The 18,123-nt window shown below is 38.1% G+C and overlaps 1 protein-coding gene across 1 annotated transcript in view; it reads right to left on the reverse strand.

Annotated features, from left to right (window-relative positions):
* TNNI3K (TNNI3 interacting kinase) overlaps positions 1-18,123 on the reverse strand; it is a 314,577-nt gene that overhangs the window by 39,544 nt on the left and 256,910 nt on the right. Inside the window, exons 22-23 of the mRNA XM_028102541.2 lie at positions 10,913-10,972; positions 7,859-8,028 (exon numbers count right to left, since the gene is read on the reverse strand). Of these exons, the coding sequence (XP_027958342.1) occupies positions 7,859-8,028; positions 10,913-10,972 (230 nt within the window). The remainder of the gene's footprint in view (positions 1-7,858; positions 8,029-10,912; positions 10,973-18,123) is intronic.

Below are 18,123 nucleotides of genomic sequence, written 5' to 3' on the forward strand. Positions count from 1 at the left end.
TAAACTACCTCTGAAACTAATAATACATTATATGTTAATTAAATAGAATTTAAATAAAAAATACAAGTTTTTAAAAACAACAACAAAAAAGAAAAACAGAGTACATATTCAAAGAATCCAAAGAAAAACAAAAAAAGGGTAGGGTAACAAAAAAGCAAAAACTAGAGAGAATAAAATAATATGGTAGCAATGAATTCAAATTATTTCAGCAATCGATGAATGTAACAACCAATGTGACAAAAGGTATATAAGAACCTTACAGAGAAGATTATAAAATCTAACTATAAGATATTAAAGAACATTTAAATAAATGGAAAAATCCACTAAGTTCATGGGAGGGGAGACCCAATATCATAAAGATGTCAGATCTTTCCATATTGATCTATAGGTTTAAAATATCTATAATCTAGGATACCTGGCTGGCTCATTCAGGAGAGTATGAGACTCTTGATCTCAGGGTCATGAGTTTGAGCCCCACACTGGGTATAGAGATTACTAAAAAAATAAAAAAATAAACTTGAAAAAAATCTATAATCAAAATCTTATTTTTTGTGTGTGTATAAAATGCAAGCTGATTATAAAATCTATATGGAAGAGTGAAAACCAAGAAAAATCAAGAAAGCCAAGATGAGACATACCCTACCAGATATCAAGACTTTAAAAATGCTACTGTAATTAAAATTGTGTATTACTGACATAGGGATAAACAAATATTTCAATGAAACAGATTAGAAAAACTGAAAACAGATCTATCTAAATGTAGATCCTTGATGAATAAAAGAACTACTATTATACATCAGTTGGGGAAGGGATGCCCTTGTATTTTATTTTTATTTTTATTATTTTTTTTAGGAAAGAAGAAAAAGAAAGTTTGTAATCAGTATTTCATGTTTGTTCATCCAGTTCTCTTTATACCTGGACCACATCTCCATCATCCGCCTCTTCATTGAGACTTCTCCTAACTACCTCAACAAAAAGCAATCTCTCTCTTTCTTTTTGTTAACACACTGAGAATGAATCAATCAGTCACTTCTCTCCTCACACAGTTCAGGTACCTCCATTCTATCCTTTTGTTCATTAAAAAAAAAATAGGTAAACATTTAATGCTCTAATGGTGACAGAGTGGTGTAGAAAGAAGTCTGAATTATCTGGTGATTCGTTATTTTGGATAAGAACATATCTGAACTTGATAGTAATGTAGGGGTCAAAAACTGTGAGTTTTACTCACAGAGTTTTACTCTCTTAAAATGCAGAAATACAAAGCATGGCATTCATGGCCCAACTAATGATTCCTCTAATTTATTATAAATAAATATATTTAGTATTTACCACATACAGTTAAATTATAAATGAGATATGGTAGGCACCTGAATAAAAACAAAAGAGAAGACAATTTCTGTCCTTAAAGTATTTATGAGCTAAAAATAAATAATTATAAGACAAAATAATATAAGCGCATAAAGTGGCACAAAATGCTGTGGCCTAAGGCATAGGTGGGGATCGGGTAGCCTCAGACAAGGCTCACTTATGATGTGATTAAGCCGACTGAGCTATTACTGAAGGCTTATTAATATATTGACAAGATTGGGCAAGGTGTCAAAGTTAAAAAATAGAGGGATAGGGTAACCGTAGGTTAAACACGGAATGTATGGGATATAGTAGAACTTCTAATTTGTCTAGCTGTGCATTACCAGGGATGCTATTGCTAGTTTGTGCAGGATAATTCCTTATTTTGTGGGATTGTCCAAAACACTGTAGGAAGTTCAGTACTCATTTGAGAAGAGAAGAAATGACGGTCTCTCTCTGCTTAGAACCACTGGGACATATGATGCTCAGTGGAGGTATCACTGGAAAATATACCATTGATTATTTGGGATTCCAGGATGACATAATTTCACTTAATTTGAGAGGTAATGGAGAATTATTGGTGGTTTTAAAGTAGGGTAATGGTATCACTGGAGTTCTACAGAAGGAAGGTTATTTGCTGGCAGTAGAGGGTTAAGTGGATTAAGGTCATAAGGAAGCTAGAATGGGAGAGAAGTTTAAAGACAAAGGAAACAGCAGTTGAGGTGGGACATAAGACTAGGGGTTAACTCTGTGTGTGTGTATGTGTGTGTGTGTGTGTGTGTGTGTGAGAGAGAGAGAGAGAGAGAGAGAGAGAGAGAGAGAGGCTGGAGCTATGGATTGTATGAAATCACAAGAAAACTCATGAAGATGAGAGAAGTAAGGTAGGAGGAGTTTAAAGTGGTCATAAGCTCGTTACTGAGACTGCTGATTGTGGTGAGCTGGCAAGAGAAATAAAGTGGGGATGAGGAAGGGAAGGGAAGAAAAGAGCACATTTAAGGAGGCTGAGGAAAGTTTCAGTACAAAGAAGCATGTAGGAGAGGTGATAGATTAAAAAGAGGAGCGCTGACCTTTGGTGATAAGCAATAGGAGACCCTATTGCTCCTACTTGATAAACATTCTGCTCCACGACAGCAAGTGGCCACAACCCCCTCACCACTCTCCTTGTCTTCATTCCTCCTAGGAACAACAGTTTCAGGGTGCTATCATCTTACACAATTGCTGCATTCCGAGAAAACTATGTGTAAATGAAAATTTTATAACTTACATTCAACTTTTATAAGTTGAATCGCATTCCAAGTGCACTAGGCAAGCTTTCTATTTAAAGGAACCCTTTGATGGACCCTTTGGTAATGTGAGAAATTAATTCCAAATGTATCTGTTTTACAGTTGCAGTCCCTGGATCTCTGGTTTTCTTCTCCTGGACAGCTAACTAGGTCATAGCATTCTATTCTCAGAGCCCAGCCCCACACAAACACTAATTGATTTTCGCATCTGAAAGGTTGTGTATCACTTTGTCATTTCTAAATTTACATGATGTAATCCATGCACAAGATGGGAGAGATTTCATACCCAGTGGGAGGGGCAAGTGCCACATGCTTAGTTTTCCAAATATATCTAGAGACACACAATATTTTAAAAGAGGCAGGACTTCAGGAGTGCCTTCCTCAATCTCAGATTGTAACAATTGGTGGTTTCAGTGGCAACTAGTAGATCCCTATCACCTGTGGAGAAAGTAATCTGACAATGTCTCACCTTGACATGTATTTTGCAAAGGAAAACAATAACCATTAAAAACCAATATGCAAATAAACAACAACCAAAACCCCCCATCAAATCATGTGTTATAAAACTACAGGCTGTGAACTTCATAACCCAAAACTGAAAAATAAATGTATCATTTTTAAGACATTGTGGAGGGCTGCGAGGCCCAGAATTGGGGGCATTACATTAGTCAGGAACACAGGCCAAATCTTGTACCCGTATTTTAAAAGCATGATGCCAGGCTAAAAATTACACCTTGTGTGATTTTAACAAGTCAGCATGTCCCTCAGATCAGCAGTCACCTGCACGTTGTAAGAATTTCTGGGAGACACCCAGCAGGTAATCACCCTTCAAAATGATGTCCTTTGGTCACAGCTGCTGTGTCACCTCTGCCCTCACTTGCCTCTCCTGTGTATCCCATGGTTACATCCCCTCCCCACAAAGTGACGGGCAGGTTAGCACTTCGGCATCCCCTTCTAGCCGGCTTCTCCTACTTGGGGGTATGTTGCAATCATCTCGGAAAGTTCATTTTAATGTATTTTTTTTTTTTCATCTGAGAATCTTTAAAAGCTTCTGATGTCTGGGTGCCACCCCCCTGGGTTTGGGTGTAATTGGCCCTGGGCATTGGTACTGGTAAAAGTCCGCCAGGTGATTCTCCTGTGCAACCAAAGTTGCGAGCGGCTGTCTTCCCGGCTGTTGAACTCGCGGCCCTGCTGGAGTTACCCCATCTGTTCCCGTTCCCGTATCCTCAGGCTCTTTGACTTTAAGGACCTATTGATCTCTGGTATCGCTGGCTCTGTCTTTCATAATAAACGCTGAGAAGGCAGGCGGAGGAGAAGTAGCTGAATTCTTTCCCTGACTGGCTTCCAGAAGAAGCTGGAAGAAGTCCAGCAAATACAAGTATTGGCAAAATATATCAAGCTTCTGAAAAGTGCCACCTCCTGTTCCAGGGACATTCAGAAAGCACAGACGAGCCTCTGGTGAGAATTTCAGCTCCGCCTCCACAAACTTAGGAAAGGTACTTCTCCTTCCTGAGGCTCAGTTTCCTCATCTATAAAAACTGGAATACCTGAGCCTTACTTAGGTGACTACTCAAAGGGTCTGAAATAGCACGCAGCATGCAGTAGGCACTCAATAGTGACAGGTATATACATGGAAAGCATAGCGAAAATAGTTAAAGCTTTTTCACTGATTATGTTCCGAATTAATAACAATTATGATTTACTGAGCCCATTTATCCAATTCTTTAGCTATGAAACAAATGTGTATTACCTATCAACTTTATACCAGCCATACTGCTAGATACTAGGGACATGGTTATGAATAAAATACACATGATTCCTACCTTAGTACATCTTACAGCTTAGCCGAACGCTTTACCTATTTCTGGAGTTGATTTCAAGCAGTCCAGAGATTGAACTTGCTAGAGGGACGGTATAACTAACAAACGGACCTTCCATGTACCCTCACAGCAAATACTCAGGATGTACTACATTGTTAAGAGCAATCTGAACCAAGTAGAGAGACAAAGACTTAGCAGAGTTCTGTAACAGCTGTGAAGGGCCAGAAAAGCTATAAGAAGCCTTAGGAGACTATCAAAAGGAACATCTCAAAAGACCTGATGGGTTTTTCCCACACCCATTTCCCACACCCAGTTTTATGAACAGTGGTATATTTCTCTGGGTTCTTGAAGGTGCTCTTGCGAGCACAGCTGTGCCCCCCATGCTGTGTAGCTGTCTACGTCTTGTAAGGTGTATGACTTAGCTACATTACGGGAACTTGTATTTTTTGGTTGGGTCTCCTGGCATCTTTTAATCAATCACCCACTCCTGTGATGATACTGCCTCGCTCAAGAGCAATCCTAAAAGCTGGTATTATTATGTCTGTTTTATGTACAAAACTTAAGTAACTTGCCCAAGGTCACTGGGCTGGTAAATGGTGAAGCTGAGATTGAACCTCAGGTCTGTATGATTCCACAACTCACGCTCCTAACCTCTGCTTCAAAGTAGACAGACTTCAGGGGACTGTGTTTTGGAAATATCAAAATCTGCTTGTTCAGAGAATTAATTTTAAAACCACAAGTAAAGAATAAGAAGAGCAGATGGAACTAGCAGACGATGCTGTGACTGAACCTAATCTAATCTTGGCCTATGGGCCTCTTATGAAATTATATAAGAGACTGGAATCTAATAAAGAATTGTGTCCAGTTTGCCTGGTTATCAGTCAAACCTACTGATACTTAATTTTATGACATTCTGTAGATTAAAGTCTTCATGATTCAGATTCCCATCTCTTCATAGCTGCAGCTGCGGCCCTTTTGTTAGACTAAGAATATAATAACTATAGCTAAAAAACCAACATCAGCAATTTGTATATGGTGTAAGATCCTTGCTAACTCCAGATAATCTTCCTCCACCTTCAGGATAAAACTTTTTACTGTGATGATGGGATGTGTGAGTGAGTGTGGAAGCATTTATGTGTGTGTGAGAGAGTATACATGTATAGTAACTCAAGTGCAAATGCTCTGGAGCTCATGTGAAAGAACAGAGATTTTAGGCCAGTTTTTCCAGACTTTCGTGGGTTGCAGTATATACTTTCGATGGTATCCATCCAGCTCACAAGGGATTGCTTTTGCCATTCCCCATCCAGAATAGGGGTACCTGGCGGCCCTGTTTATATTAATGAAACATGACCCCACTGCTGCTCCGGCCGCACTTGTTTAGACCAGGGGCGGCCATTTGATCCCAAAAGGGCCAATCGCATTCTCTCTTAGGGCAGACTGCATCTATTCCTAATTCATTATGCTTTCTCTATCTACGCCCTTTGCCAAGTGACTCTGCAGTTCCTTCCACTACAGCCTGAGTATATGTATTTTCTCTCCCTGTTGGATATTGGACTCAGCTATGTGACTTGCCCATGGAATGCCATGGGGTGCAACTTGAACATAAGCCTTAAGTGGGCATGTGAAGTTGGGCCTGCCCTCTTGAGTTCCTAGCCTTTGTCCATGAGAAGAACATGTCTCAGGTAGCTGCTGGTCCAAAGACAGGGAGAGACATGTGGGACAGACCAGGATAAAACCTGTGCTCCGTCAAGCCACCTACAACCAGTTCACAGACACATGAGCAAGAAATAAGTACTTATGATTATATATCCTTGGATTCTGGTGTGGATTTTATAGAGAATTATTATGGCAAAACATAACATATATCTCTGCTTGAAACTTTACAGTTAAGCTGAGAGACAAAGAGACTGTCTATTGGGAACTGGGGCATGTAAATGGTAGAGTTCACTATGGAAGAATGTTGAACTTTTTTTTTTTCTCTTTTTCTGACTTGCTCCTTTGCTTTTTTTGTTTGTTTGTTTGTTTTTTCCCCTTTTTTGGCTCTTTTTTTGAGGTAAACTTCACATAACATACAATTAATCATTTTACAGTGAACAATTCAGTGGCTGTTAGTACATTCACAGTGTTTTACAACCACCTCTATCTAGTTCCAAAATAATGTCATCACCCCAAAATAAAACCCTGTAATCATTAAGCTGTTACTCCTAATTTCTCTCTCTCCCCAGCCTCTGGCAACTACCACTCTGCTTTGTTTTGATTTTTTTAATTTTTTTAAAAATTTTTAATGGATTTATGTATTCCCTATCATGGACTGAGTGGTGTACCCCTCCCATCAAATCCATATATTGAAGCACTGACCCCTTATGTAACTGTATTGGAGAGAGGGCCTTTAAGGAGGCGACTAAGGTTAGATGAGGTCAGAAGAGTGAAGCCCTGATCCCCCAGGACTGATGCCTTTATAAACAGGTGGAAAGATCGCAGCACTCTCTTTGCCATGTGAGAACATAGGGAGGAGGCTGCCGTTGGCAAGCCGGGAAGATGGGCATCTATAAGTCCCACCAGAGCCTGACCATGCTGGCACCCTCATCCCAGATTGTCAGCCTCCACAGTGAGAGAATACATTTCTGTTCTTTAAACCATCCAGTCTATGGCATCTTGTTATGGTAGCCTGAACTGACTCATACACTTATTCTTAAGGATATTCATATAAAAAGGATCATATAATATGTGGTCTCTGTGCCTGACTTCTTCCCAATGAAGGCATATTTTCCAGGTTCATCCGTGTTGAAGCATGTATCAGTATGTCATTGCTTTTCATGACCGAAGAATATTTTATTATGTGCATACCACATTTTGTTTGTCTGCTCATCTGTTAATGGATATTTGGATTGTTTCCGCCTTTTGGCTATTGTGAATAGGGCTGCTATAAACATTTGAGTACAAGTATTTGTTTGAGTACCTGTTTTTCATTCTTTTGAGTGTATACGGGGTAGTGGAATTGCTGGGTCATAGCGTCATCCTCGGTATGCTGAACTTTTGTGGTGCTCAGATTCTCAAAGCCATTTCTTGGTTCCTACACAAGGAATCCTTCCTTGGATGCCATAAGATAACCCCAAAATACTTTCAATAAATTCCTTTTGTTGCTGTAGCTAGACAGTTCTCACTTAAGCTAGAGGTAACTGCTGTTACTTGAAACTTAGAAATCTTAAACAAATAAATAATACAATTTCTATTTTTTGGTCCTATAACATTAATAGAATCTTATAAGAAATATGGGCTAAAAACTCTTACTTCAAAGTTTGCCATAGGGGTGGTAAATCCCCCATTGATACTAACCAAATCGGGTGACGATCTTGATGGGATTCTGGTTAACTGGACCATGAGATTGTTGCTTAGATTGCCACTCACCTTTGGGACCAGGCAGCACAGGACCTCGCATTCAGAGCATATTCCAATTCAAAACGACTCCTTAACGCTGCCACATGGCTCCGGCCAGGCCCTCCCCGGCTCACCAGGCAGTCAGAAGAAGAGGAAGGTGAGAGAGACCCACTGCTGTTACTTGATGCAGGAGACATCAGCTGAGTGAAGAAGGGGTAGTTTCAGTCCTTTCATAAATCCAACAGGCTTAAGCACAGAATAGAATATGGATTTATTTTAACTTTCTATTCTAGGATTTCTCATATTTTAATTTCTATTCATCTCAGCTTACTTCTGGCTTTTCCTATCGGCCTCTGATGGCAACACATGGCTAGCTTAATGTACTTTTTTGACCCAGTTCTATGCTGAGAGCTGGCCCATTCAACTTATACTCATCTTTCAGAAAACATGGTATGCTCAAATCAGATTCATAACATGGATATTTAGAAGGTGATTATTTAATGGTTAAAAGATTACATTTTTCACTATGCTGATGAGATTCATGGCAGAGTTCCTTTAAACTGTAGCTTAAAATTATCCCCTTTATATGAAATTATTTCCTTTATGTAAAATGAATTTACACACTTTTCCAAAAATGCATCCATTTCATAAAATGAAGGATGTTTAATGTCTGGCAAGCATGAGGACTAGAGAGAGTTGTTGGGGGAGAAATTTTAAAAATAGTTACAAATAGTTAAGTTTAGCTAGAAAATAGAAGAGTATGAGGGAAGAAAATGGGAAAGAGAAGAAAAAAAAATAGGAGATAGTTTTCTTGAATTTCTGACGGCCTTGCTGTTTACCTAACCCAACTGAGAACACTAGTGCTTTGACATTATAATCTCATAAGACATGTCGACAGTGGATTTTGGTTTAAAAATAAAATATATGTAAATTCTAGGCTCTTCACAGTAGCCAAGACATTACTGAGTAAAGCTCTGAGAATCATGTGATGTCAGTGTTGAAATGAACCTTCAGACTCTTCAGTGATTGAATCTCTTCTATGCCTCCTTTTCAAGTGAGCTATGCAAGCAGATGGGGAGTCTCCAGTGATGAGGACCTCACTGTGTCCAGATCCATTCATTTACCTTAGGACAACTCTGATAATTAGAAAGTTCTTTCTCCTCAAAAACCAAACCATAATTATACTTCATTTCCATCTGTTGGCCCATAGAGAACAAGGCCAATCCTTTCACCATATGATCATTTTTCAGATGTTTAAAAAACAGCTCTTGGGCTCATCCTAATTTTCTCTTCTCTGGGACAAGCATCTCTGGTTCCTTTAATTGGTTCTCACATACATGATTTTCAATCCATTCATCATTCTGATCTCTCTTCCCTAAAATTTGTGTTCCAGTTATAATGATCCCGTTAAAAGGATATAACTGGGTACTATTTTGTTTGGCCATCTTAGAAGAGAGAGGAATGATACCCATCCTTTATTTTGTGGCAAGACAGCTACTTCACACTCTAACTCCCAAAGAGTTTATTTAATCTACTAACATGCATGATGCTCCTAAACCATATCTCCACCATTTGATATTCTTACTATTGTTTCTCTGACTCTGGTATGTGATGTTATATTAATTCTTGTTAGACATGTCCTATCATTTTATCTTCCAACATATGGAATTCTACAAATCAAGCCCCTTAAAGCTGATCTTGGGCCATTATTTAGTGCAGTCCAGTCCAGCAAGTTCTCTTTGCATATAGAGTATGTAAGAGGGTATACTTCATCTTCTCTACTGGTAGAGATTGTGCTAAGAGGCTTGGTCAATATAAGAAGCCATACTAGTTTAGGAGATCCTACCATTGTCTCTGTATCTGGAATCCACTCTCTCATCTAATTGGCTATATCCCCAGGCTTGGAGCAGTTTTGCCCGGTGAAACACAAAGGTTCAAAGTGAGAGGACACTTGGAACTTAAGCTTTAAAAGTGTCTCTCAACATTCAAGGCCTCCAGCAGATGCTCTCGTTAGTAGGGGCTGCTAAAGCCCCACGAATTATACTACTACTTTTCTCTGCTTTGTATGTTTCAGGACTGAAGAGAAGGGAATGGACGTTTAGTGTCCAAAGACTGAAGCTGCCTCCTACATAAAAGACTTCCTTTTTAGAAATGTCATTAAAGAGTTATGAGACAGCCAATAGCTGCAGGCTGCAGTTGAAGACCTGGAACCCTTTCCCAATAAACTGGGTTCTAGTGACTCTAAGCTGACTTTTTTTGTTTTTTGTTTTATTTTTTTAGGGGAAAAAAATGGGATGGTTCCACTTTGGGATTTAGTTGTGCAATCTCAGGCTGATGCTGTTTCTCCTGTTTTGCCCCTTCCCATCATATGCACATGTATTTGTGAGTCAATATGTGTGATGTCCACCCCTGTCTCTTGCAGCACTCATTTGCATTGGGAATATATTATTATTTTTGAATTAGTGCTCATGTGTTAGCTTCTTTGCTTATTTTCAAATGCTATCTCCTGACCAGGTGTATAGAAAATTAAGGCAATTAGAGAGAAAATTAAAGCAAACAGCTCCTTGATATTAAGGGAAAAAAATTCCATTAGGCTGATTACCAACATATATCACTTTATGCAACATATGTGCGGTATAAAAGCAATGCATCCCAATTAATTTATGCGCTAATTTTAGTGGTAATTTCCCTTTCTTATTGAGCATAGACAGTGGCTTAATATTTTAACTTACATTTCACTGTATATAGGAAATTTTGTATAGAAAAAAGTTGATTTAAATAATTACCTTCTAACATATTTGCTGTATTTTCAAATTTTTAGATATTAATTTTTTCAAGCTGGGCTTGCCTGTGCCCATTTGCCTGACTGATTATTTGTTGGAAGGCCCAAATTCATGCTGAAATTGCCTTTGTCCCTATAGATTCAGTCAGTCCACCCTAGAAACTTAATGAACATGGTAAATACATGAATGAAGTTATAGACCTTCATACCTACTTTCTACAAGCAACCCCTTACCTATTCCCCATCACCCTTGGATATTCAAGATTTTTTTATGGACATATTTCAGAAGCTAAAGTTCTTACCTCAATGTTGCAGAGACACTCTTCTAACTTGGTAACAACTTCAGAAAATTCGGGTCTTCCCTGTAAATAAAGAAAAGACTTTTTCCCCCAAAGAATAAAAGGGAGGTAACTCTCTTTGGATTTTAAAATTGGGTATTTGCATTTGTAAAGGATGAGATTAACAATAAAGTATATTTTTATTTAAAATACACTTGTATTGAAGTGTTAATTGAATGTTCATTTGCTGTTCAGGGAGGGATGTTGAGTCTCCTGATAAGAATTTTAAGTCAGAATTTGCAACTACATTCAGATAATGAAATAGTGGAAAAGCTTTAATTAGCTTTGCATGCTTTTAAATGGCAGGTTTTCCTCTTCAAAATGAAAAGAAATAAGTGAATACTAGGAACTGTTAACTATCTCAGTGCCTTATAATATACTGCACAATGTGTCTGTAGGAAAAGAACTGCTAAAGCAAATTTTATAATTAGCTTCATTTTGAAAATGCCATCTCAGATTCAAAGCTAAGATCAATAGAAGCCTCATGACTATGCCCTATTTTAGGGGTTAAGATAAGCTTTTTATATTCAAAAGCTGCCATTAAAGATACTGCTCATTATGAACTTCTGTGTCAGATGAGTTTAGTTAAACAAACATTTATTGTGTTCTGATTATATTCCAAACTTTGTTCTAGTTGCTCGGGATATAAGAATGATTATGGATCTATGGAAAAAAATGCTGGGGATTTTAGAAAATGTTGTTCTCTTTGGAAGAATTTATATGCCTCCTTTTGTCAGATCCTAGGGACTATATAACCTATCATTTCTCCTTTATGAAACTTTTACTGCCAGGAGGTGGATAGCCCAATTTAACATTCAGGTGCAGTAACCAACTAATTTAGATTCTTAGTAGAACAATTTCTCCCTTAATATCTAACCCTCCCCTGAGGACACTGCTTCCCCCAGAGCCCTCTCAAGTGAAAGCTGTTTTTTCTTGCGTATTCCTGGTACCTCTAGGTCCGTGGGGGTGGTGATGGGGTGAGTGGAGCTCTGGGTCCTCTTTATTGTCATTGCAACTTCCAAATGGCTTCTCCTCTAAAAACCACCAGTTTATGAAGCTATTATACCAGTCACTGTCCCTCATTCTTTGAAGGCTTTAGTGTTTGGCTCCCCGTCATGCTAACACTACTAAGTGCTTTTATTATCCATGCTAGTAATCATTAAAATGGCCTGATCTCTAGGTTCCTTTGTTTCCTCTTCTGCCTTAACCTTACTTACACTCCACCTTCCTGGGAGTCACTTACCTCCTGGGTCCTATCTTAGATCCTGTTACTAACAAGGTCCGCAACCCTTCTCTGTTTCCATCCTGTCAGTTTCCATCAGATCACTATCTCGGCTCAATCTTCTCTGTCTCTCTAGTTTACTTCTTCTGGAACCCTGACTCCAACAATCTTTAACCACACAAACCATCTTGCCACTTTAAAAAAACCAACTTTCTGTTGTGAACGTTTTCAAATATACCCTAAAGTATTAGAGAACAATTTAATAAACCTCCATGTATCTATCACTCTGCCTTAAAAACCATGTTTATGCTAATATTGTTCTACGTACATACACATGTCTGCATCTATCTACTTACCTACCTATCATCTAATCTATCTCCCTTATTTTTTTGTTCATCTTACCATCTTTTCTTTCTTTTTTTTTTTTTGGTTTCAAGTTTTTATTTAAATTCTATTTAGTTAACATAGAGTGTAATATTGGTTTCAGGAGTAGGATTTAGTGATTCATCACTTACATATAACACCCAGTGCTCGTCACAAGTGCCCTCCTTAATGTCCACCACCCATTTAGCTCATCCCTCACCCACCTGCCTCCATCAACCCTCAGTTTGTCCTCTATAGTTAAGAATCTCTTAATGGTTTGCTTGTTCATCTTACTATCTTTTCACTGTCATTTACTCACCTTGTTTCCTCCCTTACTTAGCTTAGATTTCATTGGCAATCATAATCACTCTTTTCCATACAGCCTCAGCTCCCTTGTCTTATCATGCATTTTGTATACCATTAGAAAAAAAATCCCAATCTTGATTAAATCCATTCTGACTGGTCTTACTTCAAAATCATGTCCCTCTAACCTGAGGTGGACCCTCAGTACTGCCTAGAGAGCCTGTTACACATTTTTGGCTCACTCACTCTCTCACACTCCAGATACCTATTTTGTTCCTTCTCCTCTTTCCTCAAATGTCTAATTTCCACTACTACATTGACCACCCACCAATGTCTAAATCCACATAATTTGCCCTCACTCGCATTTCTATGGATGAATTTTGCCTTTCTATCTGAGGTCACTTCTTTCACTGGGTACTAACCCTTAACCCTGCTAATCTACTGAAGGGCATTGCTCTAACAATAATTCTCCTTTCTACTTCTTTGCATCACCAATCTTCCCTTTCTATTGTTTAATCCCGTCAACCGTACTATAAATTCCTCCATCTTAAAAAGAAATAAGCAACAAAATAAAACTCTTGACTCCACTTCTTCCTCAAGGTACTGCTCCATTTTCTCTAGTCACCAAAATCGCTCCAAAGAACTGCTTAAATTTGCAGTCTCTTACTTTCCTCCTTCCATGTATCCTCCACCCCAACCAGACTTTCTTCTGTGACACTCTGCTATGCCTGCTCTTGTCAAGGATACAAAGGCTTACCTCCTCACTGCTAAATTCAAAGGTTACATCTCAAAGCTCTTCTTACTTGGCACTGCATTAAATGCAAATAATCATTCCTTTGTGCCTGAAACATTCTTTAATTGGATTTGAGGTCACTACTTCTCAAGTTGTTCTTTCTCAGTCTCCTCTATTAGTTTCACTTTTCCTTTTCATCTTAAAAAATCCTGGACTGTACCAGGACTCAAGCTTTGGGTCTCTTCTCATCTCTCTTTAGAGTTAATTTGTTGAGGGTTTAATTCTGTCTCATGGCTTTAAAAAACAACTCCCAATATCTATATCTAGCCCAGTATACTCCCTTAAACTCTAAACTCACATATGCAAATTCTTATATTTATAGTCTTCCCTGCTTCAGTAAATGGCAACTCCATCCTTTCACTTACAGAGGCCAAAAACCAAAGAATAATCTCTGACTTCTCTCTTTGTCATACTCTTGCTTTTAATCCACCAGCAAATCATATTCATTCTCCTTCAGAAGGTATCCAGAATCTGAACGAACAGGTAGAATTTATAGTGGATCAACATTCCCCCAGACAACTATAAGCTCTGGGCAAAATGTAAAAGACAGCTACCTAAAGGCAGTAAAGAGGGAACAAAATCCAGGAGCTTCTGGAGGGGAGTCACTTGGAAGAAAGGAAGGGCGTGGAGTCAGTTTTCCATCTTTTTATTTTATTTTTTTTACAGAATTTACCCTAAGGGTAGGCTTCGTCTACATCTTACAGAACAACTAAAATTCTTATGAAAGCCTACAGGTTTGCTTGCTTACAGAACAGAGGGCAAAATTCAGAGAAATCAGTATATTAGCTATGGTTTTGTAACAAATTATCACAAATTTAGTGGTTTAAAACAGCACCCTTTTATTATCTCATAGGTTCTATGGGTAGGAGTTGAGTGAAAATTAACTGGGTCCTTTGCTCAGGGTCTTACCAGACTAAAATCGAAGTGTCAGCTAGTACTGTGATTCTCATCTGAGGTTCAAGGCCTCTTCCAAGCTCACTGGTTATTGGAATAATTCATTTCCTTGTGGTTGTCTGACTCAGGCTCCTGTTTTCTTGCCAATAGTTGTTTAGGGATGACTCTCAGCTTCTGGAGAATGCTCACAGTTTCTTGCCACATGGTTCCTATAAGTAGCTCACAACATGGCCATTTGCTTTCTTCCTGGGCAGCAAGGACATGTTTCTCTTCCTTCCTCTGTGACCAACTGGAGAAATATCCTCCGCTTTTAAAGAGCCCATCTGATTAGATCAGGCCTACCCAGGAAAATTTTCCTTTTGCCATATGAGGAAACATAATTATAGGAGTAATATTTAATCATATTTGTAGGTTCTTCTCATAATCAAGGGGAGAGGATTATCCTTGGTACGTATACCAGGGGACAGGGATCTTGGGGTCATTCTAGAATCCTGTTTATCATGCATAAGCACTAGAAAATGAGGGGAGATTCTGGAAAAAAAAAGAGTCTAAGAAAGGGAGCCCCAGAATCTGCATACAAATTCTGTTTAAATCTTTGGCTGGCCTCTGGACCACATATGCATGGAATAGACTCTAAGCAGCTCAGGTAGGTTTAAGGAAGTGAACTGAGATTAGATCTTTTGCCTGATGCAGGGCATTTTTCTTACTATTTTCTCAGACTGGAATTATTTAACTCTTATTCTCTGCCTGTAGAAATCCTCTGCCCTCTTCAAGGCTCAATTCACAAGATACATCCTTCTTAAAGTGTTCAAGTGATTCCACAGAATAATTTTGTTCCTTTCTTTAGATTTACTTCATTCTTCCTTGTGTTATAACTAGGCATTTACATGTTTATGCCACTATCTAGAAAGTGTTTTGAGAGTAAGCAATGGTTTATATACTTCTGTATACCTAGCATGTTCCATTGCACAGGATAGCTTGTTTGAGCTCAAATTTGTTATATTAAATTGCATCATGATAATGAAAAAATTATCCATGATCTATCTCTCTTTTTCATCTAAACCACAATCATCTCTTTCTTGTATTATTATAATTGCCTTGTAAGTACTTATGCTGCTTCTGTTCTTTGCCTATCAAAAGTATTCCCAAAATGGTAGCCAACCTGTAGCTAACATCATATTCAATGGTGAAAAGCTCAATGCTTTTCCTCTAAGTTCAGGAATAAGACAAGAATGCCCTCTCTTGTGACTTTTATTCAACATAGTATTGGAAGTCCTAACTAGAGTAATTAGGCAAGAAAAATAAATAAAAAGCACCCAAATTAGAAAGGAAGAAGCAAAACTATTTGCAGATGGCATGATATTATATATGGAAAACCCTTGAGACTCCACCAAAAAACCGTTAGAACTAATAAACAAATCCAGTGAAGTTGCAGGATACAAAACCAAATATACAAAAAACTGTTACATTTCTGTACACTAATAATGGACTATCAGAAAGAGAAATTAAGAAAACAGTGTCATTTATAATTACATCAAAAAGAACAAATTACCTAGGAATAAATTTGACTAAGGAGGTGAAAGATCTGTACATTGAAAACCATAAGATGTTGATGAAAGAAATTGAAAAAAACACACAGATAAAATGGAAAGATTTTCCATGCTCATGGATTGGAAGAGTTCATATTGTTAAAATGTCCATACTATCTAAAGCAATCTACAGATTCAGTGCAAACCATACCAAAATTCCAAAGGCATATTTCTACAAAAATAGAACAAAGAATCCTAATATTTGTATGAAACCACAAAGACTTCAAGTAGCCAAAGCAATCTTGAAAAAGGATAAATCTGGAGATATAGTGCTCCCTGATTTCAAACTATATTACATAACTATAGTAACCAACACAGTAGCCAGAATTACTCATTTTGTTTGTTTGTTTGTTGTTTACTTATAAGATTTTATTTATTTGACAGAGAGAGAGAGTGAGAGAGCTCACAAGCAGGGGGAACCGCAGAGGGAGAAGGAGAACCAGACTCCTTGCTGAACAGGGAGACAAATGATACAGGGCTCCAGCCCAGGACACTGGGATCATGACCTAAGCAGAAGGCAGATGCTTCACCGACTGAGCCACCCAGGTGCCCCTAAAATAATCATTTTAAAATGTACTACAGATTAAGTAAGGCCACTCATAAAAGCCCCGATTAGGCTCATCTGATTTGGATACAAAGCAAAACCCTTCCATTCATCTGTAAGGCACGCAGAGCCTGCCCTCGCTCTTGCCTGACTCTCCCTTCCTGCTGTGTCTGGCCATTCTCTCCGCCTGGACTGACCAGTACCTTGCCCTTCTCCAGGTCTTTGCTCAAATGTTACTCTATCAGAGAGGTTTTCCTTGTTCACTATATTTAGAACCCCCAAACTAGTGCTATCTGCTCTCTTTCTTGCTTTATTTATTTCATAGCGCTTATTACCAGATGACTTAATAGATATTTACTCATTGCCCATGAGGTCAGGGATTTATCGTTGTCACTATCTTATCCCCAGTGCCCTTAGCAGTGTTTGGCCTACAGAAGGCATTCAGTACAGACTGTTGAATGAATGACAGAATTCATGATTCTATGTTTTATTTACATTTTATTTAATTCTCAAACTATGTTATTATATAAGTAGAGTATTTTTATTATAATGTGCTTCAAGTGTTTTTCCCCCTAAATCAATCAGGGAAACAAACAAACAAACAAAAAATAAAATATATTGGGGAAAAATATAAATAAATGGGCTTTTTGGAATATTATATCCAAATGATGTTAACATTTCATTGGAGGGCTGAAAAAGCATAAAATTAATGGTGAAATTTAACATTTATTAAACACTTAGAGCATTCCATTTACTTTTTACAATATACTCTATAATGTAGGCATCTGTTACTATTTCCATTTTAAACATGAAAAGGTAAAAAAATAAGAAAAAATAAATAATTTACCTAAGATACTATGTTCAGTAAATAGCAGAGCTTAATTCAAAGCTAGGTAGAGCTTATGATCTTGGTGCTCCTCCAGACTCCCTCTCTAAGTATGGCATCTAAATCTGCAAAAAATAATTCGTTTGTACTTATGTAAGACGCAGTGCCTGAGATTAACTTCTGCAAACTAGAAAGAAACTAGACAGTTAAAAGATGTGAGGTTAAATATGAAATAGCTATGTAACTTTAAATGGTTTATGAACCATTCCAAATTTCAGTCTTTCAGCCTCCAATTGAGTTGCAGAATTAAAAGAATTAAATAAGATAATGTATGTGCAAAAGCTCAACAAGCTGTACGTATTTTACAGAGTATTTTAAATTTTTTAAGATTATTTATTTATTTATTTGACAGAGAGAGAGAGACAGCGAGAGAGGGAACACAAGCAGGGGGAGTGGGAGAGGGAGAGGCAGGCTCCCGCTGAGCAGGGAGCCCAATGCGGGGTTCGATCCCAGGACCCCGGGATCATGACCCGAGCCGAAGGCAGACGCTTAACGACTGAGCCACCCAGGTTCCCCAAGGAATTTAATTTTTAAATAAACTATTCTAATGGGTGTGCTCTGGATGAGCTCTCTAAATTTAT

The sequence above is a fragment of the Eumetopias jubatus genome, unplaced genomic scaffold (assembly GCF_037043125.1).
Source record: "Eumetopias jubatus isolate StellerSeaLion01/CBP00866 unplaced genomic scaffold, mEumJub1_p1.0 scaffold_4, whole genome shotgun sequence".
In the NCBI taxonomy this organism is placed as follows: domain Eukaryota; kingdom Metazoa; phylum Chordata; class Mammalia; order Carnivora; family Otariidae; genus Eumetopias; species Eumetopias jubatus.